General features: G+C 47.8%; 1 protein-coding gene across 4 annotated transcripts in view; it reads left to right on the forward strand.

Moving 5' to 3' along the window:
* CTIF (cap binding complex dependent translation initiation factor) overlaps nucleotides 1-23,754 on the forward strand; it is a 141,604-nt gene that overhangs the window by 93,465 nt on the left and 24,385 nt on the right. For 3 of the 4 annotated variants that reach the window (XM_049794680.1, XM_049794682.1, XM_049794683.1), the window contains 2 exons: nucleotides 8,828-9,269; nucleotides 11,010-11,339. In XM_049794680.1, the coding sequence (XP_049650637.1) occupies nucleotides 8,828-9,269; nucleotides 11,010-11,339 (772 nt within the window). The remainder of the gene's footprint in view (nucleotides 1-8,827; nucleotides 9,270-11,009; nucleotides 11,340-23,754) is intronic. The other variant, XM_049794681.1, reaches the window with a different exon arrangement.

Genomic DNA, 23,754 nt, shown 5'->3' on the forward strand with positions numbered 1-23,754 from the left:
CTCCTGGCATGGTTAGTGCGTGAAGAAGTTGCCAGCTCGAGTTGTTTGGGCTCTTGTTGCAGAAACAATATTTCTGTCTGACCCCAGTTAGCAACTGATGTTTGCAAAATAAAGAAGTCAAGGCACTGGAAATACTTTCCATTCCCGCTCTTGTCTCAGCCCAAAATATTAGCATTAAAAATATTGCATCTATTATATGCAGCTAATATCTCTGCTGGCATGTAAATCACCCAGGGATTTTTCATCTCCATATTAAAAAAAAAAAAAGTTAACTACACTCTATTTTTGGATATTTGTTAACTGTTTTGTTTCCATTTATTCCTACTAAAGCCACAGCAGTCTGTCTCCAAGGGACCATCTGTGGGAAAGAGTCCCTAGATTGATTAGGAAGGTGCCGAGGTCATTAACAGGCATGAAGGCGCTGAGTATCTGCTCTTTCTCTGATAATGTCTTTATTTAGCGTGACAGCCTCCAGGGCACGAGTGGACAACAGGCTTCTTTCTTTCATTTAAACTAACATTGCTCCATCCATTCCCAGCGTTGTGCAGATGCTATAGATCATCCCAATTTCCTGATTAAAGCTGGGGGTGCTGGTCCCCAAGCAGCAAGGGCCAACAGCTACATGGCACTGAAGCTGCAGAAGGTGACCCAGCTCTGTGCCTCTCCCCGAGCAGCACGTTCCCATCCGAACTGATGAGTGGAAACTCATCCAAGAGAAAGTAAATTTTTGGAGTGGATCAGAGCCTGGCACAGCTCAGCACACCCACGTGAGCTTTAGGGGTAGCATGAGAGAGGAGGCAGGAATGGGGTCAAGAGGAGACAATTCTTCTTTTAACGGTGGGACAGACTTAGGTAAACATTTGGGAGACTGCTTAGGATCGTCACTGGGTTCCAATAAGTCAATGTCCAGATCGATCCTAGCTCCCAAAGCTCCACATTAAATGCTCTAGCATGCTGCATCATTTTTAAAGACATTTATTTAATGTGTTTGATAAAGGCTTCTGGCACACGTAAGTCCAAAGCATCTCTGCTCCTTGGGTTGGTGTTTTACCAGATCCCCGTGTCGGAAGTAATTGCTTGCCATTGACTTTGGGTCATCTCATATGTCTGGACAGCTGCTAGGAGATCCTGTCAAATCTTGCCTTAGCTTCTACAGGAAAGACATTTATTTCTTCACTAGAAAGCACTGGTATAAATAGGATATGGAAAAAACCTAGGACGTCTCCTTGCTACAGGTCAAAGAGTCACAGAGGTCTAAAGGAAGACAGCTGAACAAAAAGGCAGCAGGTGGGGGCTCGTACGTACTATTTAGAATGTGTCTTGAGGGACAGGACGATGGAGGGATGGTGGTGGGCTGTGTCTGTGCATCTTGGCATGGGTTTAAAGTTTGTATCTCTTAGAGGATTATCAGATCTCGGGATAACTGATCAGCCCTGGTGTATTTTTAAAGGAGGCAGCCTGGAGTCTGAGATATAAGCTCTTTTATTGCAAAGTAGTAAAAGATGAATCTATATTCATTCAAGTCGCATTCTTACTAGGAGTCCAGGATCCATGTATGTTTGTGCTCAGCAGATTTTTGGGAAACTTTGTGTACTGTGGCTGTGTCTTTCAGGTTTAAACTATTTCAACTAAACTGGATTCAGTTCCTTGTTGCTGTATTTTCCTATGGTTTTCATGTAATTTTTGCAATCGTGTTTACAGTATGCTAAGAATCCAAAAACATAATTCTAAGTAATGCAGTTTATGAAGAGAACCATTTCCAAGCAATTTCTACATGAAATCACTGCCGTGATTTCTACACCAGTCTGGGCAGTCAGCCTTGAAGTCCGGGGGGTGTCTTCCTAACTGGTTGCCCGCTCTATGCAACACGGGCCTCGATCTGGACATCCCTAATGATTTGTGGGAGATCCAGCAAAGCATTTAAAGAGCTGTTTTGGAGCTATCTCGCATGCCATCTGTACTTGGGATGTCTTTCCCAAGCTGGTGTTGCAAAACAGCTACTTAAATTCCTCCTGAAGATTCATTTCCATGAAGCTTAGAAGAAAATAGCTGACTCAGGCAGCCTGTGCGGCCAAGCATTGCAGAATGCGAGGACTTTCGTTGGACTTCAGCAGTAGACAAGTTTGCTCTTCAACGCTTTGCTGAGTCTGCTCCAGTGGACTTTGTGCCATGTCCTTTCAGCCCAGCAGCGCTGTCTCTGCTTCTGCAGCACAGCCTGCAGACTGGGTGCTCATCTGGTGGTCTTGTGAATGGGGTCTCCATCACTGTGGTGGGAGAAGTAGTGGACGCCAATGATGTGAAGCGATGCTGCAGGAAGGCACAGGGAGAAATTGGGTCCATTTCTGTATTTGGAAAGGCCAGATCAGTCAGCATCCCATAGCAGAAGATAGCGCATCCTATGATGAACCGTGCTTTGCGTCAATCCTACGACCATTTTTTGGATGCATTATTGCATGAGCACCTTGGGTGTCTCTGTGAAAGCCCTTCAATTGTAGAATCACAGAATCATTGAATGGTTTGGGTTGGAAGGGACCTCTAAAGGTCACCTAGTCCAACCCCCCTGCCATGAGCAGGGACATCTTCCACTAGATCAGGTTGCTCAGAGCCCTGTCCAGCCTGACCTGGAATATTTCCAGGGATGGAGCATCTCTGGGCAACCTATGCCAGTGTTTCACCACCCTCACCATAAAAATCAATGCTACCCTGTTGGTTTATAGTGAGACTAGTTATGTTGTAAAGGTCAAACGAAATCATCTCTAGCAAACAGACAGATGTGATGTCCAGGCCCAAGGGACGGTTGTCATCAGCAGCTGTACCCCAAGACTAAGGTGGTGACAAGAGGAGTTGTGCCCAGGTAGGCAGCTCATCTGAAGGTTTCATAATGCTTCTGCCAGCAGCCAGATGCTGTGAGCCTCATCAAAACCATCTCAACCCTCATAGCGTTGTTTTCATTGGCTGTGCTTGTCTTCTGGAGTTCACTGAATATTTTCAAGGATGCATACGTGTAAGACCTAAAGTATGCGTTGCCTCTCAACTGTTCAAAGATGATTTTAGATTCTGATCACCACTACTTTGACAGGTGGATTTTCTACGCTTTCAAAATGCTGTGTCCATCCAGAGATGTGGGCTGGGTGTAGTGATCGGGATAGACTTTAACCCTAGTGGCAGAAAGGCATAAAAGAAGTGCGAATAATTTCATTTTTGTTTTCAGGAGTGAACATGACATCTTGTTCCCTTCTCATCTGAGAAAAATGCAAACAAAAATGAAACTGGAGCCAAGCGAAATCAGTTTGAGAGAGAAAGCCAAAAGGAAAACACACAGAAGTTCTGTGTTCTTCATGCTTGGAGCTAGTGGTTGTGGCTTTCTGTGGGGTTTTGAGGTTTTTGATTAAATTGTGCGGAACCGTCAAGCTTACTTGAGTGTTTCCCACTCTCAGTTATAATGAGGATAGAAAATGGCCGTGGCTGGGCTACGATGTTCCCTGCACCAAAGGAAGGTTGAGTTATCATTATACATGCACGTAAAACATCAGAGTGCTGTGATGGAGGTAGGCTTGGTGAAGAATACTTTTGGGTGAAGTCAGGCCTCTAGAACAGAAATTCAAACCTTTCTCTTCATTATATTAATAGCAATATTCTCCAGACCTCTGGGAGCAGTTTTAGATGCTATAAAATTCCACCAGCTCCTAACTGGGATCCTTCAGACCCTCCAGTTTGGACCACGATGTCCCTTAGGTGTCCAAAGCCAGTGATGATGGGCGATTTTGACCGCAGCAGCACTGCTGTGCCCAAACCCCTCCAGCAGCGCCTGCTCGGGGGTACCAGTCCGGATATTTGTGGAGCTGCATCATGCAAGGTGAAGCAGCTGGTCTGGCTGGAATATGCTTAGTTCAGAAAGGCTGGGCCTGGAGAAACTGGTTTGCACAGGGGGTGTTTTGGAGGACTTTGCTTCTTCCTGCCCTTTCCCTTTTCAGGCTGAGTATCCCAGGCAGCTAGCTAGTACAGCGGGAAGAACCCAGTTGCTATAGATCTCTGTGAATTTAACTCTTTCAGTGGTGAGTCTTAGAGGATTTTTTTAATTTCCTTCCCTCAGTGGAAAATTACTGTGGGATTTTCAAAAAGAAGGCGGGGAGAGGTGGCCCTTCATCCCATAGAGCACGCCCCACCAGTCCTCTATTCGCAGGTAGAGTTGCTACGTGCCTTGGGGGTGCTCTGCTCCTCCAGCTTTGAGGGGTGTCACAGACAGGTGGATCTGTGGTTCTCATGGGAGTGGAAGGTCCCACAGAGTTCATTTCTGCAGCAGGTCTTAATCTATCCCTTATAATGGCAATTGCTAATTAATTGTCGGCATTTTAATAGCAAAGTTGATCATGAGATACTCCCAAGACTTAGCATCACATTCCTGGGCCTTATCCTGGCACAGAGGTGAGATCCTGCCTGGGCAGAAGAAAGGGTGGAGAGAAACTTTCTGTCTGCAAAATGCAGCGAGGAATGTTTTCATTCAAGCACCAGAATGATGAAGGGGGTGCAGAAGGCTTGACCTTGGCCATGGCACTGCTCTTCATTCTCAACCTCTTCCCTGAGTGGCTGCGAGTCCGTATTAGTTGTTAATTGCTGGGCGGCCCTGGCCATGCCCACTGCGTATCAGGCTCTGCACAAAAGCAGGACAAAACCCAGTATCCCTCCCTGCGAGTAGCTTAGCGTGCCCTGGAGAGTTTGTCCTGTGGGATTGAGGGGCAAGCGTGGTGTCCAGGCAGGTTCTTCAAAGGCAAGAGCCAGGAGGTCCAGAGCACCCAGTCCCTGAGTCCACAGATGGGATCTCGGTCCGTTCAGCCATACGGGGTGCTCCGCACTGTGGGGTAGCCGTCTCGAGTGCCGTTGGAGATGTAGTTCCTTACCTCTCAGTGTTTGTAAGAATTGCTTAACCAAATCTCCGTGCAACCACCGGGAGAATGTAACCCCGCGTTGTCCTCCGGCTTTCCACATGCCAGACAAATGGTGGGGGCTCTCAGAGGACTGGTCTCGCTCGGGGGGGCATATGAGCAGGGCTGACGGGACGGAGCAACTGTGTTTTAGACCACAGCTGTCCACGTGTCTGGAGTTATTTTTCCCAGCTTTGTGCCTTCCAGCCCCTTTCCTTGGGAGTAAACGATGTAGTAAAAACTTGCAGGAATCCCATATTTCTGAGCACGTAGGCTGTAATCACTGAGACAGCTGAAGCCTTAGATTTGTTTGCGTAGGCTCTTCCAACAGAGCAGACAAATGTCAGATCTAAATTCTGTTGAAAGGTATCTCATTTTGTTAATTAAATAAAAAAATCAGTGGAGAAACGATAGCACAAGCAATACCATCCTATTTCCAGCTTGGCAATCCTGACTGTCTCCCCTTGGGTTTTAGTTCTTCTGCAGTTTCTTTGTGACTCTGAATGTATCTTTAGTTTCCACATTGACCGATGGCCAAATCCCCAGTCCCACTGAAGTCAGGGGGAGTTCTGAGCTGAATCAGAATTTGGCCTTTGAAGTGAAAATAGTTATTTAATGTTAAATGGAGTCAAGAGGTAAGAGACCATCGTGCTGTCGAAATACTTTTTCTTTTAGGCAAAGTAGGGTCTCCCGCAAGGCACTGTGTCCTTACAGCAACGGCTGAGCAGAGAGGGACAGAAGGATTTCCCAGTAACTGTGGCATTTTCCTGGAGTGAATTCTTGCTTTTCTTAGAGATGTTGCTGTGTGATTCAAGCTTCACCTGTTTCTCCCTTCAGCATCGCAAACCTAAAATCCTGGGCTGGGAAGTGTCTTTGGGTTCCTACATGGTCTGGTTCCCTAAGCTTGGCAGGTCACCCCAAGCCACCATCTTGGCACCTACACTCCTGCCCTTGAGCAAGCCGAAGGTTGTTGCCATCAACCCAACCCACAGCGAGTGTGTGTGGTGGGGTGCCCTGGTCCCCATCTTGCCCCTTCCTGGGGCTCTCTGTGTCCCCAGCACCTTGGTCACACCTGAGAGCAAGGATGGGTCATCCCAACCTCCCGGGCTTTGCACTGCTGTGCAGTCAAAAAAAGTTTCAAGATCTGGGCCCCGTTCTCCCTGCTTTGGCTCTTCTTTGCTGCAGAGTCCTATTTCTTCTTGGCTTTTCTTCTTTGCTGGGGTGTTGGGAAGATAAAAGCACACAACGAGTCTTTGCCTGAATGCTGGATGATCGTCTAGACCCCTGCCTGCTGCCAAGTCACGGACGTTGCTTCTTGTTTGCCATTCTCCTTTGCCTTTTATTTCTTGCAAATTTTTTTCCCTAACTTGTTTAACTCTGGTGCTTTCTGTCCTGTGGTCAATGACTGCAGAGCTTCAGTTTGTGTTTGCTCTGCCCCTTGCCATGGGGATATTGCCTTTTAGCTGTCCTGTGCAGGGATGGAGCTGCCTGTCCTCTCCCTGTCCTATTGCAAAAGCCCCAAACTGAACAGTCTTGCACATTCCACATTGGCTTAACTGTTTGGGTTTTTTAATCTTAAACCTTTTTTCTTTCACAGCCCTTAAAAAGAAACAGTTTGGTTTATAATATCATTATGTCTTTAGGAAAAAAATGTCCCTGCACGCATTTCTGGCAGGAATTTACAATAGAGGTTGGTTCCGAGCTCATTTCCAATCATTTTGCCTTACCCCTGCTTAAATTAAAGCTGTGTCTGTGTGCAACTTTTATCATTTCTGTGCAATATTTGCAACCTAAATACAGTAGCAGCCTGTCTGGCTAATAACCCAAGACTAAAAGTGTACCCAAACAGTTAAAGTCAGACATTTGAGACGAGAGAAGAGCAAAACCACAGAAAGCAAATGCTGAATTATATCAGCAAAACTCTTGCATGCTTAAGCATGTGAGGGCTTAATACTAGATAAGGGTTTTAACTAACTTTTATTTTGACATTCCCCTTTTAATAAGCATTGCTCTTTTACAGAGCGGTTTATGTGATTGCGTTACTGAGAGGAAACAAAGAAATGCCAGGAAAACTTGATGTGGAGAATCTGTACTCATAAAATGCTTGTTAAGCTCCAGCAAACAGGAAAGCTTCCCCCATCTCCTTCTTTTTTTTTTTTTTTTTTTTTAATTCCCTGCCATTGAGCTTAAAAAAAAAAAAAAAAAAAAAATCCCACGTTGAATATTTCAGAAAACCGGATCTGGTGGTCTAAGACTAAACACAAATTCCTTCCACTGCCACCATGAGCAAGCCTCTTAGTCCCGCGTTCGCCAAACACGAGCCCTCGCTCTTTATGGTTAAGAGCCAGTTGGCCTCGGAAAATAGGTTTTAACTCCTGGGGATGCCAAGGAATACAGATTTGATGGGCAGATGGCTTTGGCAGGCAGGGTTGGAGACTGTTTAGCCACTGACCATTGAAATGTATTTGTGAATGGCTGCTTCCTTCATCCGAGCGCCCTTAGCCGAGCGGTGCAGATGGTGAAAATAAAATTAAGTGCTATGCAAGGGGTTTAAAATAAATGCTGCTATTTATCTGAACGGAGGTGGGGGTTTGGGGTAAGGGATGAGACTGAGCAGGGGGATTGTAACAGCTACAAAACCAGCACAGATGCAGGCTGGTGTGGTCACTGCAGCGCTCACAGTTGTTTCCCAGTTTTGGGGGACGATGCTGGGGAGGTGTCCTGTGCGAGCTTCCAGCGCTGCTCCCAGCAGCCTTGCAAGGAGCCGAGCATTAAAGCATCCCACGTGCTCTCGGAGCCAATACTGAGTGTTAAAAAGGGAGGAAGCAGGCAGGGAGCTGCCACCGTGCTTAGGGCTAACCCGGCACTGTCCCGGGTGAAGGCAGCCGATGCCGGGACCATCTACATCTTAATTGCATCCTTGACAATAGCATTCTGGCTCTATCTTCTCCGCTTGGGACAGCCACACTGCAGCCCACGTGGAAATCTGTAAATGTCCGAGGCTGCCAAAGCATTTCTTCCATCTAACCATTGATTTTTTTGGGGGAAGTGCTATCTCGGCTACTGGTTACAGCCAGCACACAGGGACTTGCTCACCCATTCTGAGCCATTGTAGCCTCTCGATCAAACCATTTGCAGGCAATTCCTCTTCTTTGTGGCTGTTGAATTTCCATGTTATCTATTTGGAGCTGTACATCCAGATGTATCTATCTGGAGGTAATAGTACTGGCTCACCATGCTGCCGGAGCCAAGCGTGGCCCTCAGCTTCTTCATCCATGCACGCGTCCTGTCCTGATGGAGCAATGATGAAGGACATGCATAAAGAAAGGGCAAACAAAGCCATTTGGTGTGGGCATCTGTTTTACTCGGTAATTTGCTTTTTAGCTTTTTTTTTTCCACTTAGAAATTCCTCATACACTTAAAATGTTTCACTGCAAACCAATGCAGCAATGTGCTGTGTTGATACAGCAGAGGTGGCAGGCAAGAGGAGCAAGTGATGCTGTAGGCCGGGTGTATCAGGAGCTCCTTAGGTGTTCAGAAAAAAATCTCTCCTGATATTTCTTGCCTGACTGACTTCCCACTGCTCAGCTGGGACTAACCAGGTCTTCTCTGGTCTAGTGTGGAAGCAATGCAGAAACCTGGGTGAGATTTTCTTCAGAACCAAAGTCATGTTATCTAACTGTTCATGAAAACTTTCAGCTAAAATATGCCTGTTGCTGAAAGAGATTTAGAGGCATGAGTTGGTATGAGGTTGTGTTAGATACCAAGAAATTGGCTCGCCTTTTGTGCCAGGGAGACCCACAGAGCCCACCCACCAAGGGCCAGGCTGTTTGGTGGGACAGATGTGTTGACCAAACAGGACCATGCAGGAAAGGGTGAACTAACGACTTTCTTTGACTTTCCAGGCGACAGCAGAGACTTCCTGGTGGGAACAAGTCTCAGCAGCACACAGACCATCAGCAAGGTGGCACCAAACACAACAGGGACCACCAGAAACTCTACCAAGGAGGCCAGGCCCCTCATTCCTCAGGCAGGACGGGCCACCACGGCTACAGCCAGAACCGGAGATGGCACCACAACCAGAAGCACTCGCCCAACGACAAAGAAACGCACAGAAACGCCAAAGAGACTGAGAATTTGAAAATCGAGGACACCTCCGTCTGCACGGTGCATATTCCCGTGGAGACGCACCGGGGCCCGGAGGCTGTGGAGAAGCAGTCTCAGCAGTACATCCAGGAGTCGGAGACCAAGCGGAAAGATAGTATTCACGAGCGCATTGGGGAAAGACCCAAGATCAATTTGCTTCAGTCTTCCAAAGACAGGCTGCGGAGGAGACTAAAAGAAAAGGTACTATTTCTTATTATTCACTTTTTCCAAGAGTCTGGCTGTTGGCCATTCTCCATACAAAGGGTGGGTTGGGCTTAAGGGACCTTTCCATGAATGCACCCAACTTATCTTAATCTCCCAGTGTCAACACTTCTCTTGAAGTGTCTTCACACTTCTTCAGGAGGCCTTTTATTGACACAAAGCTAAGACTCTTAGCTTGACTTCTTGGTTGAGGTTGCTACCAGCTTGACTTCTCCAAGACAGACTGGCAACTCTCCCCTTACACACACAAAGACCCTTGGGGAAGGCTGGTGCACACGTGAGCTGTTCCTTCCTTCGGTGCTCCTTCCCAGGCGGCTGATCCCAACTGAATGCCTCCTGGTCTGCAGAGCTCATCCGCTTTACAAAGAGGTCTAAAAAAGGCAATTTGTCTCCACAACTACAGAGCTTTGACGTTGCAGTCAGCTACTTAAAAGTTGATATCCATTTATCTCGGCAATGAATTGAAATGCCCTTATCTTTCCCCCTTCCTTCTAATAACCGAACAATAACAAAACTATTGCATGCAAGTGATGGAGGAGAGATCCTTTTTGGAAATAATATTCAGCCTCAGATTTCTGAGGAATTTGGAGATGATATCTCCATTTGCCCTTGTGAAACTCTTATTCTTTCTCTCGAGATTCTTTTGTCAGACTGGAAAATGCATCCGTGGGGATATCTCCAATGAGATTTCCAAAATGCATAGCAAAAATAACCTGAACATATACAGTTCCATGGGAGTGCATGTTGAAAATGTATACCTTTGAATGCATGTGCATTTACTATTTATGTATGTGGCATGAGGCGGAGGAAGAGATTTTGTTAGTTATTTTTATGTTCTTTAAAGCAATAGGAGTATAGCAGAGACTTTCAGAGTATTCATTTTAATGCTCTCCCTGCTAATTTATAGTCTAATAAGAAACACATCACGTAAGCACCCACTCTTGGTTGGGTGCTGTCAACACAACTGGCCTCCTGATGGGAGTTTTGGACAACTCCAACTGCTGGTTGGCATTGGGGTTGCCTGAAAAATTGCTACAGGTTTGTATTGTATAGCACATTTTAAGATTGAACTAGAGGAGGAGAATGGAGTAGACTAGAGCAAGCAGGATGCATACCTTACACTGGGAGAGAGGGGCAAATGCATAATTAAATGTCGAAAAGAAGCAATAAATTCTATGGTAATGACATGAAGCGAAAAGTGTAACAGCCAAGAGATGGAAAAGTTAACAGTTTTTCTAATGCTGGGATCATGTGACATCTTTGATCTCAATTTAGATTGTTAAATATATATTAAAAAGTAGATATTTTTGTAGGATTGTTATCTGAGCATTTTGCAAATATCAGTGCACTTTCAAAATAGAGGCAAAAAAATGTCCATTATCACCGTTTTGCAGACACCCTCAGAAACCTGCCCAAGATGCTGAAGGTAGTTAGGGCTGGTCAGACCTTGGCATCCTGGCTCAGGACCCTCAAGCACACCTTCTCCCTGAGCCGAGGGGGAGGACACTGGGACTGAGTGCTGTGGGAAGTGGGGAAAGAGAACATTTCTGGGATGGGACTCATTCACTTGTGGTTTTCAATGCTGAGATGAAATCATTGTGCCTCTAAAAGATGCTTTGATTTTTCTATGTCTGTTTATATGTCTCCCCAATCCCCTTCCCCCTTTGCTGTTTGTGGAAGGACAAGGGCTGATATATCTGTTTTTTCCTTGTGTAACAGACGCCTTGTCTTTCCCTTTTCACGGACCAGGACGAAGTCACGGTGGAAACCACCAATCCTGAAAAGAACAAAATGGACAAATTAATTGAAATCCTCAACAGCATGAGGAACAACAGCAGCGACGTTGACTCCAAGCTCACCACCTTCATGGAGGAAGCCCAGAACTCTACCAACTCTGAGGAGATGCTGGGGGAAATAGTCAAAACCATCTACCAGAAAGCAGTGACAGACCGCAGCTTTGCTTCCACAGCAGCCAAGCTCTGTGACAAAATGGCCCTCTTCATGGTGGAAGGAACCAAATTCCGGAGTCTGCTCCTCAACATGTTGCAGGTAATGAGATAAAATTATGAGCTGTATGTGGAAATATGGTATCTGAGGCCAGGGCCCATCTGTGAAATGAGTGGGTTGCTTGTGGTAGCATCCCCATGGCTTGAAGAGAAGTGAACTCGGAGGTTCTTACAGTGGAGGGTCTTTGCCGCTCTTTTTGGCTGAAGTCCAGAGATATCAAGATAACTCATGGTCCCTGAGTAGGCTGTTGGTTGCATCACCTGGCTGAAGGGCTCGCTTCTGGTTTCTGATTGCAACCCAGACTGGAATAATTTATGTATTTGCTAATTATTCTGCGTGACTTGTTTATTGGTATACGCAGTATCGGTTGATTGTTCTGCTCCAAAACCATCAGTGACAGCAAAGTTGGGAGGGGAGAAAAAAGCAGTGGCTCTGATAACTGGTCCATGATAATGGTGGATGATGAGGAAACAGGACTGTCCTCACCTGCCTGCGGTCTGCTGGGGGGAGCGTGTTTTACTGTACCGACACCATCAAAGCAGGGGTTGCTTTCTGGGGAGGGTGTCACAGGGACCTCTGTCTTTCTGACTCTCTGGAGAGAGGGCATATAGAGTTCTAACCATGAATTTCCATCCTTAATTTAATATGCGTTTCCTTTTGGCCGTTCCCTCACACACACGTCATCTGAGACATGGACAAAACTCTCATTTTGTCTCTCTGTTCTCTGAACGTGTTAGGTGCCCAGCATTGCTCCAGTTTTTGACACATCTTCTTGCTCTCCTTGCTCTTGTTGGAGATCATCCCTTGGATGCTGTGTCTGGCTGCCTGTACCTTGTGTGGGCTGATTTGGCTTTTGGGCAACATGGGAAGCAGGGAAATAAAGAGCAAAATAAACTAATGAAAATCAATATTTAACGTAACCTAAGATAATTCTGCAAAGTCACTGGTCCAGTTTTGCTTCTCTCATTGCTCTGGGGGTGTATCAAACCCCACATCTCTCCCCGCACCCACTCCTTCTCTGCACTGCCCTGGGAAGTCCTTGGGCACAATACATATCTGCCCATCATGTGTACCAGGCAGTGATTTTTTTTTTTTCCTGATTTGATTTATTTCCAAAGCTATTATAAAGCAGGAGGAGATAAATCAGTCGACATCAGTCCCAGATTTAGCAGCAAAGGGCTGGAGGGGGCTCTAACCCATCTGAGCATCCCTCTCCTCCCATGCCAGGTCATGCTTGTTTTTTCCTTTGTTTGGCTGAGCAGAGAAATCCAAAATAAAGTCCAGCAGCGATGGCCAGGGAGCATCATGGTGTTATCCAAAAATTGAGGATGATGGCAGTCCTTCTGGGTTAAGGAGGAATCTTCTAACTTTTTCTTCTCTTGCCCCAGCATTTCCACCCCTACCAACAGACCCAGTAGACTGATTTATACTGCAGTGTCATGTGCAGTAATAACTGGCTTCATATTCAGCTCTTCATAGCATGAATGTATGATAAATAATATATCTTAGATCTCCAGAGAGTCTCAAAGTGCTTCCCAGGAACATGTAGCCAGTCTTGGTGTGATGGGAGCACGACGTCCATTGTGGAAAGCTGGGAAGAAATTAAATGCAAAAACTGAGCAGGGTGTGCGGGTGACTGAGTTCATGTGCTGGAGCATAAAAAAATATGCAACAGTGATTTACTGAGCCCCAAACTGCACATCTTTTAAAAATGTCTTGATGGGGCAAAAGGTGACAGATCACTACAGGTCAAAAGCAAAGTGGCATGTGAAATTAAATAATTTAACATTTCCTTTCTGATAGTAAAGGATTTTGACTTGGTCTCCAAGCACAGTTTCTTTTTCCAACCAAAATAATTGGATGCATTCACACAGATTCATTAAATACTTTGGTCAAGCCCTAAACTGGGAATTTTTGTGATGCAGTCAGGCTTGACAGCCCTGGCTGGAGACAGACCCAAGTATGAAGTGCAAAAGACTCATCACAGCTGCCTTGATGTGAAATAAGGGGGTTAATGGTATTGATATATGATATATTATCAATATCAATGTGGTATATTGGATAATATATTGATATTATGGAATAATATAGATATCATATTGATATAATATGGATACCATATTGATATATCAATATGATATATTGATACATGTTTGATGATATAACATTATCCAGCTCCAGTCCCGGCCCCTCCACCATCAAGTATTTTCCATCAGCCATTTCTAGATAATTTACCATTAATTAAAAAAACCCAACAACTTCAATAAAGCACTTGCTCCAGAGCTGGATTTATTTCTCTCTAGCACCTTTCAGACTAATCTGATCCCCGGACGTAAGGAGCTCGGCTCGCCGGGCACCGGCGAGCTGGGGAATTACTCTGCTGGGGTGTGATAAATCGGGATCAACGTGATCCCCCCCTCCAGCGCTGCTGGCGCCTGGGGCCTGATCGCTCGCCCCCCCATCTGCTCCCAGCAGATGCTTCTGTTTTGTAGGGGCTTGTTTGTCCCTTTCTCTCGGGACTGCGATGGCAACGGCTCAGCCCCACCGGAGGATCTCATAAATTAATGCATTAACTCATTGAGCCACCCTACCAGCATCCCCGTACCTATAGACAGCATCCCTATACCCCGCCGGACCCTAAAACATGCAGCAAGGGGTTTTCCTGCAGAGCAGGTAATAAACTGAATAAACTGTCTTTTTAACCTGGCTCTTCTTATATTTTCAGCTGTTGACAAGGTGCTTGCGCTCGGGGGCTGCACGTGTTCGCAGCTTATCTCGGGGGACTTGTTTTGATCCCAAAACAGATGCCAGCTCCGCAGCACAGGAATGCTGTCATGACATCCCCCTCCCTGCCAGCAGCTCCTCTACAGAGCATCCCCTGGCCGGCGTTGCACCATTTCAGGCTCTAACGGGATCTATCAGGAAAACTCTGGTTTGAATTTATCCCTCACTCTGTGTTTTGGTCCCAAATCTTGGCTGAGTCTTGAATTTGGGTGCTGCGAACCTTTTGAGATGCTGAAGGGAGACGCGGAAAGGGGAGTTGTGGCGTGGGTGGCTGGTTGAGCATGGGGAGGCTCAGCACTCAGCGGAGGCGGAGGCGTCATTTGGATTTGATTTTATGCTCATTGAGTTTGGTTCAAGGAGTGATTTTGGGCTTCGTGAGCCCTTGGGATAAACCTGGCCAAACTAGTCCCAGGGAGCTTGGGTTGATGGAGGCATGCAAGCACATCTTGGTGGACACTTGCATGGTTTCTTCACCCCTCTAGAAATGCCTTCTTAATTAACAAATTGAAAGTAAGTCTCCTGCAAGAGGTTTTTGCTTGTCATAGTTTCACTCACTGGCACGTCCAGGCTGTGGTGCCTTTTTTTTTTTTCTTCGGTGGGGGGGTTCTTAAGCAATGTGCCACAAACCCTTCATATGTAACATAAGTTGGAGTATTCCTCTGTTGAAATGGCCGTGCTCTTTATAGCAGAGCTGTGTCTGCATCTGAGCTATGCAGAGCCAAGTGTATTATTAGAGTGGACATCACTGGGGCTGTAATTGTACACTGCTCCCCTTAGCAACCGCGGCCAACAACACATCAAACAGAAGGCTGATACCTTCTTTTAATAAAAAAAAAAAAAAAGGCACCACGAAATGCACATCTCGACACAGAGCAGCAGAGCCCGCTGCAGAGCGCACGCCGGCACACAGCCAGAGCCAGTGCCTGGTACATCCCTGCGGTTGGAAATGCCTTGGTGCCAGTGGAGAAGGGCTATTTCTGTTGCACACCCTCTTGCATACCCTTCGGCATACCCTACAGCATACCATATTGCATACCCTATTGGATACTCTACAGCATACTCTAATGCATACCCTAACGTATACCAAATTGCATACTCTAATGCATACCTAGTGTATACCCTATTGCATGCCCTATTGCATACCCTATGGTATACCCTATTACATGTCCTAATGCCCTATTGCACATCCTAATTCATACCCTATGGCGTACCCGTGCAGGGTTTCTTCATCGTCTTAGTTTAATTTCTCGATGCCCCAGGAATGGCCCTTCCTTGGTTCGGTGCTGTGCTTCACTCTGTTTCTTGTAGAAACTTGAGTCGAATCCGGTGGGTTTTGGCAGAGGTTGCACTTGGGTTTTGGTGGACTCGGCTGGGTTTGAGGTGGTCGGTGTGACCACTTCTGGACGGGCTCAACCAAGAAGGTGGCCAAAAATCTGTTGTCAGCCCAGGTGGAGGATGGAAGAGGAAAATTTATATTGGATCCCTTCTTGGGTTGTAGAAGTTGTGACATAAGGTACTGGAGAATCAACTTGGGTGCAAAGGAAAGTGTTTACCATGCTGAGCATGAGGATTTGGGAAGAATGAGCTGAAATCCCTCCTTTCCTTTATTTGAGCAAACAACTTAACCTCCCAGTGATAGCAGCGCTTTCTGCCTCGTAGGGATTCTGAGAATGAAGACACCAAGGACTGTAACTCAAGTGGATATTGCGGGAATTAGGACATGGAAGTAATACACATGCTGAAAGGCAGATTTTTTTTCCCCCTTAACATGATTAAGGTCTGGATCTTCGGTGGGGAACAGTTTATGGGTTGACAGAGGTGGAGGCAGGAGGATCCAAGCACAGCTGGAGAGCACCTGACCTGTACGCCATGTCCCACGTTGACTTCAAAACCCATTGGTCCTCTTTCCGTGGCTGTTTTTAATTTAATTTAATTACAGATGGTCCAATTAGTGCACAGAAAACACAGTGGTACCGCTTACCTCGGAAAAGATATTGCCTAGGAGACATCAGAGAGGTTGCTTCACTGAAAGGTAGGGGGGGAAAAAAGGTCCCAAGGTGCCTGGAGCAAACCCTAAAGCCATCAAGGTGTGCATCTCGAGTGCCGCAGCGGCGAGGGTTTGTGCGCTCAGCAACGTGGAGCAGCAGCACTACATCCATCTTTTTGATCTGTGCATGAGCCTGACATCGCTGCCTTTGGTTTGTCTTCCAGAAGTTTGATGAGCTCTTCCCGTGGTGAGGTGGTGATTCGATGGGAAAAGCCTCCTCGGCTCGAGCTGCTCCCCACAGCTCTTCTGGGGGGATGAGGGACATCTCGGTGGTGAACCTCAGAGTTGATGTGTGCGTGGGCTCTGCCAGCCCCACAGGAGCCCAGCACAGGCAGAGAAATAGCAAATGATGCTGCCCTTGTTTAAACACCTTCATTTATGGGTTTGCAGAAACTTGCAGAGCTTAGAAACCTTCTTCCGTACATTTCTGCACTGATGTTGACAACGCTGTCCTGGTTTTGTAAACCGTGGTGGGACTCGCCAGCGAAAGCTGCCTGCTAAATGCAGCTTTGCAGATGGGATTTAATTTCTATATGCCCAGGGAATTCAAAGGCAATTCTAAATCCATGCACACACATATATACGTAGTATATATATGGGCTTGGAGGGGGAGTAGGAGCACAGCCCCATGGGTGGCTCCCAGGAGCATCCCCAACTGCCTGTATCCTCCGGGTCTCAAGCATGAGAAAAGGAAGAGTGGGAAGAAGACGCATTCCCTCTCTTTTGCCCCCAGCTGTGTCTCTGAAGATGCTCTGTAATTCTGTAACAGAGTATTTATTCGTTTATTTTAATTATTATTTTATTGATTATTATTTTATTTATTTATTTTATTCTTTTATTATCATTTTTCATTATTCTTTTGCATAGTCATCCGGGGCCAAACGTAACCCGTGCAACTGTCGGCAGCCGGCAGGAGAGGGAGCCAGGGGAGCGGACTGGCACCCTGCCCACGCCGGCAGGTGAAGGGCAGAGCCGGGCATCAATTAGAGCTGGCCCTGCCGTTGCCCATGAGTCTGGCCAAGCCATCGCCGTCTGCCCGTAGTAATAAAGCTCGCTCGGCTTTGCCGTTGAGGTTACGGGAGCTGCTGGCAGACAGGTCCCATGCGGGTCTGTGAGTTATTGGAGAGCCCCGGATTAAATATCAAGCTACGTGCTTTAAACTTGCCGCTTTTCCCAAGCAGAGCGGTGGCTGTAGGAGCCGTCCGGCTCCTTCGCAGCTTTTCTGTGACGCGGGAACGTGGCGGGGGGGAGGGAGCGCCGGACATCACCTCCTTGGAGGCTGATGGTGAGATGAGGAGGGGGTTTAATGGAGCACAAAAAGGGGTTTAACCCAAGATCTGGGGGTTTAATGGAGTGCAAAAAAAAAAAAGGCAACAATTTCCCACTGATAGGAAGTAGGGGATGGGGACAGGAGCTGTGCTCTGCAAGTATTAGGGGCCCTCTGAGCTGGGAATAGCTGAGCCAGACTCCAAATTAAATCGGCTGTGGGGTTGCACTGCACATCAGTCCTCAGCCCGAGCCCAGGGGTGGGTTTGGGGGCTCGCAGCCCCTCGAAGAGTTGAGTTGGAGCTGGAGGTGGCCACAGGGCGACCAACATACCAGTGGGCATCACAGGGGATGCCAAGGGGGTCGTCCCCACTGCCCAGCAGGTAGCTGGGGGCTGGAGTCCATCTGACACGGCCACGCTGGTGGCTTTGCACAGAGAAGGTGTTTAGTTTTGAGTAGCAGGGCGTTGTGTGGTTGTGAGATTGATGGGAAGCAGGACTAAGCTGCAAAAAACCCCCAACCCTTAGAGTTTAAAGAATGGCAGATTTGGCTTGTATTCAAAGTGCTGGCAAGATTTTATATTGCAACGCTCGGATGCGTCGTGAAAACGTATTTTCTCTGTAAATAAGTTGTGTGTGGTTTCTCCTGGCTCCTTTTCACCCTGGAGGGGCCAAGGCTGCAAGGCCATGGTGGGGTCCAGCCCCTGCTCCAGCGCCTGGTGTGACCTCAGGGTCGGCACTTCGTGTCCCATCATGTCCGCTGGCCATCAAATGCCCTATCTGGGCATCTTCCAGTGGTGGTGGGACTCAGCGGAGGTTCCTCTCGGAACAACGTCAGGAGCATCCCTGGCTGAGCTGCTGCCTGCTCCTGCTGCCTGTTAAAACCACAGCCAAGTTCAGACCAGGGGCTTTCAGGTGGTGGGATCCACGTACGCCCTTTGCATGGGCTGCAGCGCAGAGGCAACGCGGAGCAGAGGCTCTGCCGGGCTCTAGGTGGAGACTGCAGACTGTGCAGCCTGCCTGCAGCTTGCCTGCAGCCTGCCTGCAGCTCTGGGCCAGATCCAGGCAGCGGGCTACCCGTGGGGTGGGCTTCGAGCTGCTCCCAGCCATTGCTGGTGGGTGAGGATGCTCGGGGCAATGCAGGGTCCCCCTGGGGCTTTGGTAGGAGAGGCAGCAAAAAAAACAAAACAAAACAAAACCCCTCAAAATCCATTTATCTATTGACTGAGACGTGAGGAAATGCCTGAGGACTCCCCTCCACCTGTTACACTGGAGGCAATTGGGGCACTTCAGAGTTCAGATCCCCTCAGACCAGGCTGGACTGGCATCAGCTCCGGCTGTCCCGTTTTCTCCTGAAAGGCTCAAATCCAACCCTGGGATGCAGGAGCACATTCCTGCCAGCCCAGGGACTCAGCTGGCCTAAGGCACCCTCCTGCCAGACCATCTGCTCCTGCCTGCTCCGACATAAATCCGGCTCAGGCTGCTGCAGCCACCCCGGGGTGAGGATTTTGGGATGCTGCGGGGTCGGAAGATCCCTGCTGCCAGTACCGGCAGCCGCCCTGCCATCCCCAGCCCTGCATTTAGCTGGTTCCCTTCACCTCACCTGCGGACAGGATTTTCAGAGGCTCATTGGGACCCTGCAATGCATCGCCCTGCCTGGGATCCATCCTGCAAACCCCCACGTCCCGCAGACACTTTGCTAGGGGTTGAAGCATCATTTCTGGCAAAGGAATATGCTAGAGAAGCAGGTGCCGGGAACATCACCTCCCAAGCCAAGGCCAGAGCAGATGGAGGCACCAGCATCAGCCCAGACCTGGGGTTTGGGTAGAAGGATGTTGGAGAGGGCAGCACCTCTTTTTCTTTCCTGGGAAGGGGGGAAAATGGGATAGCTTGTACTTCGCTCATCCCTGGCATTGCTCGGCCACGGGCACACGAGATATGGGGAATGCTCTTGTGCTCACCAGCAGGAAATCTCTTTTTTTTTTTAAGGATTTCTAGCTGAACCGCAAGAATTTGTACCAGATTTGGTTTCCAACCGAGTGGGCTTGATTGACGTGCTCAAGCACAGGCTGCCCTGAGTGGATTTTGGCTGGTCTTTACAGCTGGTGTGCTTCAGTAGCACCCCAGAGGGATGGTCCCGTGGGACCTGCAGCGTGGGTGTCACAGCACGGGCACCTTCAGCATGCCCCGGCCAGGCTTAGTCTCCGTTTTTTCACTGCTGGATGTTTTTGTGTGTACCTACGTGTCAAAATCTGGATTTGGAGAATCAGTGCTGCTGTGGAGTCTGCATCCCCTTTACCTCCCTCGTGGGTATCATTTTGCACAGCCTCATCTTTTCCCACTGCCGACATTTAAACAAGCAAATGCAAAATGATGGTGTGAAGTGGCTTTGGTGGGATGAGTCCTGGGAGTGGAGTCATCAGAGGATAAGCGGCGGGTGAGGAATGAGACGCATGAGAATTGTTTCAGGTCCCTGTCCCGTGCCTGGCCGGGGCTGATACCAGTGCAAAACACAGCATCCGAGTCTTGAGGATGGGAGCAAATGATGCGTGGCTGGATGATGCCATCCCATCGTGGCATGTCCTCTCATCTCATCAGCGGTGCTGCCACCCAAGGGGTCCCCCCATGCTCTCCCCACCTCACCGAGCATCCAAAACCTATGCTTTCTTTTCCCCTCCCAGTGATAAATTCCTCCACTTTCTTTTTTTTTTTTTTTTTTAATTACTATTGCTCTACATGGGTTTTTTTCATAAAGAGGGCCTAGGAGGAGCATCTCTGGCAGCACTGGGAACCCAAACCCAGCAATATCGCCTCCAGTCCAGGAGCAGCAGGAACTGAAAGCAAAGACAGAGAGAGCAAAGTGTGCGCCGGCTAAGGAAATGGTGTCAGGCTGGAAAAACAGTACCTTTCCATTTCTGCTTCTTTAATAAGAGTAAGGTGTGTTTCCTTGCATCTCTTTAATATTCCAGCCCATGCCATCCGGTGGTTCTTATACAGTTATGCTCACAGTCAGCTGCTCTGCCAATATGATGCAAAATATGCCATGGTAATCATGAGCATCCCTTTAGAGACAGAAAGTTTGGAGGGATCGAGGGGGTTTGCAGGTTAATGTTGTTTTCTGCAGCTCTTTTCTGTAATCTCAGCTTTTCTGGCACAGATGAGCAGCTTCAGAGGCATTGTAGGGTGCTCTATACCTGCATGCTTCAGGGAATGAGCAGAAAAGATTAATGTATCCTTTACATCCATTTAAAAAAAAAAATAGCCAAATACAACATTTGCTATAGCAGAAGCTCCCTGGCTTCATAGGGTTTGTAAATATTAGCCCCTGAGAAAGACTTTTCTGAGCTCTTTTGTGTAAATAACATTTTTTAGCAGAGTGGTACTTCACTTCCAGGTCCTGGCTTTCAGTGGTCACTTGTCCCCCATCCCAGGGAGCCCAGAGCTGCATTTCCAGCAGGGAGCCTCCAGCACCAGTACCCAATGCCCATCGGATGTTTGGCCACGGTGGGAGAGACGGGGTGAAAAGCAGGCGGAGGAGATAAGAGGATTGTCAGCCCGTTTGCTTTCCAGCATGTTTGCTCAGCGACGTTGAGTGCTGGGCCAGAGCCACCACCTCCCTGCAGACTAAACAGTTGCAATGTTTTCTCCCATGACCGAAAGAATTTAGAAAAGGGTCCCGGTATGAAACTTTACACGAACTCTGGGTGCCACGAATATCTCTGGCTGAGAGTCTGTTAACTCCTCCGGTTCCCTCCTTGCCTGTGCAGTTCAAACTCTGAGCAGATAAGGGGAAAATCCACCCCATGATGAATCTGGCCAGCTGCCTGCAGGACTCCCCTGTGCTCTCCCACCCACTACGTTTTCACGCATCCGTCTTTTTTTTTTTTTTTTTTAACTTTCTTTTAAAGGAGGTCTGGCTGGGACCAGCAGTGACATTTTGCTGTGTGATTGTGTCTTGGTTCATGGGATAACAGGGCTTTAAAGTGGTGATAAACTGCTGTTATCCAGCTGAGCTGACACCCTGGCACGTGTTTGGGAATCCAGAAAGGTGCTAGATAGGAAAGACGGCAATAAAAATTAAGTAACAAGGAAGACAACTCTGTCACCTGGGTACCGCTGAAGGAGGTGCTGGCAAACATCCTCCGGTGAAGCAACCGGAGCTCCCAGAGCATTCTGCTCTCTTTTCCAGAGTATTTCTGATCTGTGCGTTATCCCACTTGAAAATTATTTGGAGAAACAGTCCTGCAATAACATGGTATAAGCCTTGGTAACTCAGTGGAGAGGTGAATGTGTACTGGTGGAAATGAGATTTGCTCCAGTTCAGCAGTAAGCTCTGCTGACGTGTGGGACGTGGTGTCCTCCCAGGACATGGCCACATCTCCATTTTGATATTTTCTCCTCCATGAGAGAAAAGAAGGAGGAGGGAACAGGAGACCAGGGGATTTCCTTTGGGCTCTCTCTTCTCCTCACTCTGCTTTCTCTGCACTCAGAGGGTCATTAAAGAAGATTTTTACATCAGGACAAAATGGTGTTTGCTGTTTGTGGTGTGCAGACCATGCTACTTCACCCTCCTGGTCATCTCAGAGCTTCCACTGAGACAGTGCTCCAAGATCTGTAGCAACAGGTTAGCAGCAATGCTTTTCTGTTTGCCCATCCATCAGTATGTCCCCACCTGTGTGCTTTAAACCTCAACTAAATTAATAATTAACTACTTGCACTTCTGCAGCCCCCAAGGACCTCAGAGACATGGCTAGCTCAAGCCATGAGACACCCCCGGTGGGTGGGGAGCTGCTGTTGATCCCAGATTTGGAGCCAGATGGAGAGGTCATGGTGAGACCAGGGGGCAGGAGGTTCAAGTGACCACCTGCTTGGTCACCTCGGGGTGTTTGGAGACATGGGAAGTACCCACAGCTCCTGTTAGCTCTGGTTATCAGCTGCCTTGGTTACCCAAACCTGAGGAATTTAAAATTCATGGATGTTCCTAATCCTGGGAGTTTGCTCAGCATCTCCTTTAGAAGAACGAGGAGTGTTCCGACCTTACTTTCCCCTTCCTGCCCAAACCCTTTTGAGAGGAATAAGCACTATTTGTGTCTGTTCAATGGCTGCAGGATCTTTGGTGAATTTTTCTTGTAAGAATTGGTCGGTGGCATTTAATGCAAGTCATCTTGCATTATATCATCTGGTGGTCGGCTGATGGGTGGTAGGTGCCCACAGGATAGTGGTCACAGTCCTGGTAACCTGGTCCTTCACCATGTGATGCATTTTGGAGACCTCTGTGATAAGAAACATTCACAGAGCTGTGGCCATCATGAAACCAGGTATCCACCCTGAAGGCCACCGGTAGGATTTGCTGCTCTTCCCAAAGTGGCCAAAACACCCTGAGAAGAAGCTGGTGCATGTTCATCTGGTGCAGATCCAGCTTGTAGGAAAGAGAGTGATGAAAATCTGTGGGAGTGAAATGCCTCATGGCTGGGTGAAGCCAGGACCTTTGCAAGGCTGGGCACAGAGTGTCATCTGTAATTTAAAGGCTTTATCTGCTTTAAATGTCAATAGCTCCTTTGTTGGAGTAATAATAATTGCCGTGATTTGCGTGTCTCAGTCACACACCCCAAAGCACTTTGCAGAGGAAGATGAGTAAATCATTCCCGTTTACCAGCTGGGAAATCAGGGTACAGAGGTGATGGGAGCCCAAACAGGACTGGAAATAAATCTCAGTCTCCTGTGCTGCTGTTTCCCAGTCCTGTGTGGAAACTGTTGGCTCAAAGTAGGTTTTCTATCATCATCTTACTCTGCTTCATCTTATTGTCCCCGTGCTGGCAGTAGCATAGGCAGGGATGGTGTGGTGGGATCTCGGTATGGTTCAGTCCTCAGGGAGTGTCAGCAAGGTGCAGGCAGCGAGGCCGGGAGTGTTGCTGTGGGTGGTTGGAGGAAGAGCAGAGCCCATGGAAGAGCTGATGGTCCCACCTCATGTCCCACCATCTCTGGTGGTTTAGTACAGAAAAGGAGCTTGTATAGTGGTGTCCATGTGGAATGAGATCTTCCTGATGAAGCTGCGGGTGGTACCTCCGCTTCAGAGGCGCTCGGTGAGACTCCGAGCATCCATGAGCAGAGGTGTTCGATCGCTCCCTGGTGCTGCCACAGGTTTCTCCGGCACCTCCTGAGCTTCTTCTGAATGCTGGTGCTATAAACTACTCATCTCACTGGGTTATACTCCCCAGAAAGCAAAGCTATGCTCCACAGCCTCCTCCAAGCCAGGACTTAAATACAAGTATTATTTAAATTATAAACAGGGAATAATGCAGCAATGTTACGTGTGCAAAATGTCATTTATTGGAGCCCTTTCTAGGAGAGTTTGGGGAGG

This window comes from Accipiter gentilis, chromosome Z, assembly GCF_929443795.1.
Source record: "Accipiter gentilis chromosome Z, bAccGen1.1, whole genome shotgun sequence".
Taxonomy (NCBI): domain Eukaryota; kingdom Metazoa; phylum Chordata; class Aves; order Accipitriformes; family Accipitridae; genus Astur; species Astur gentilis.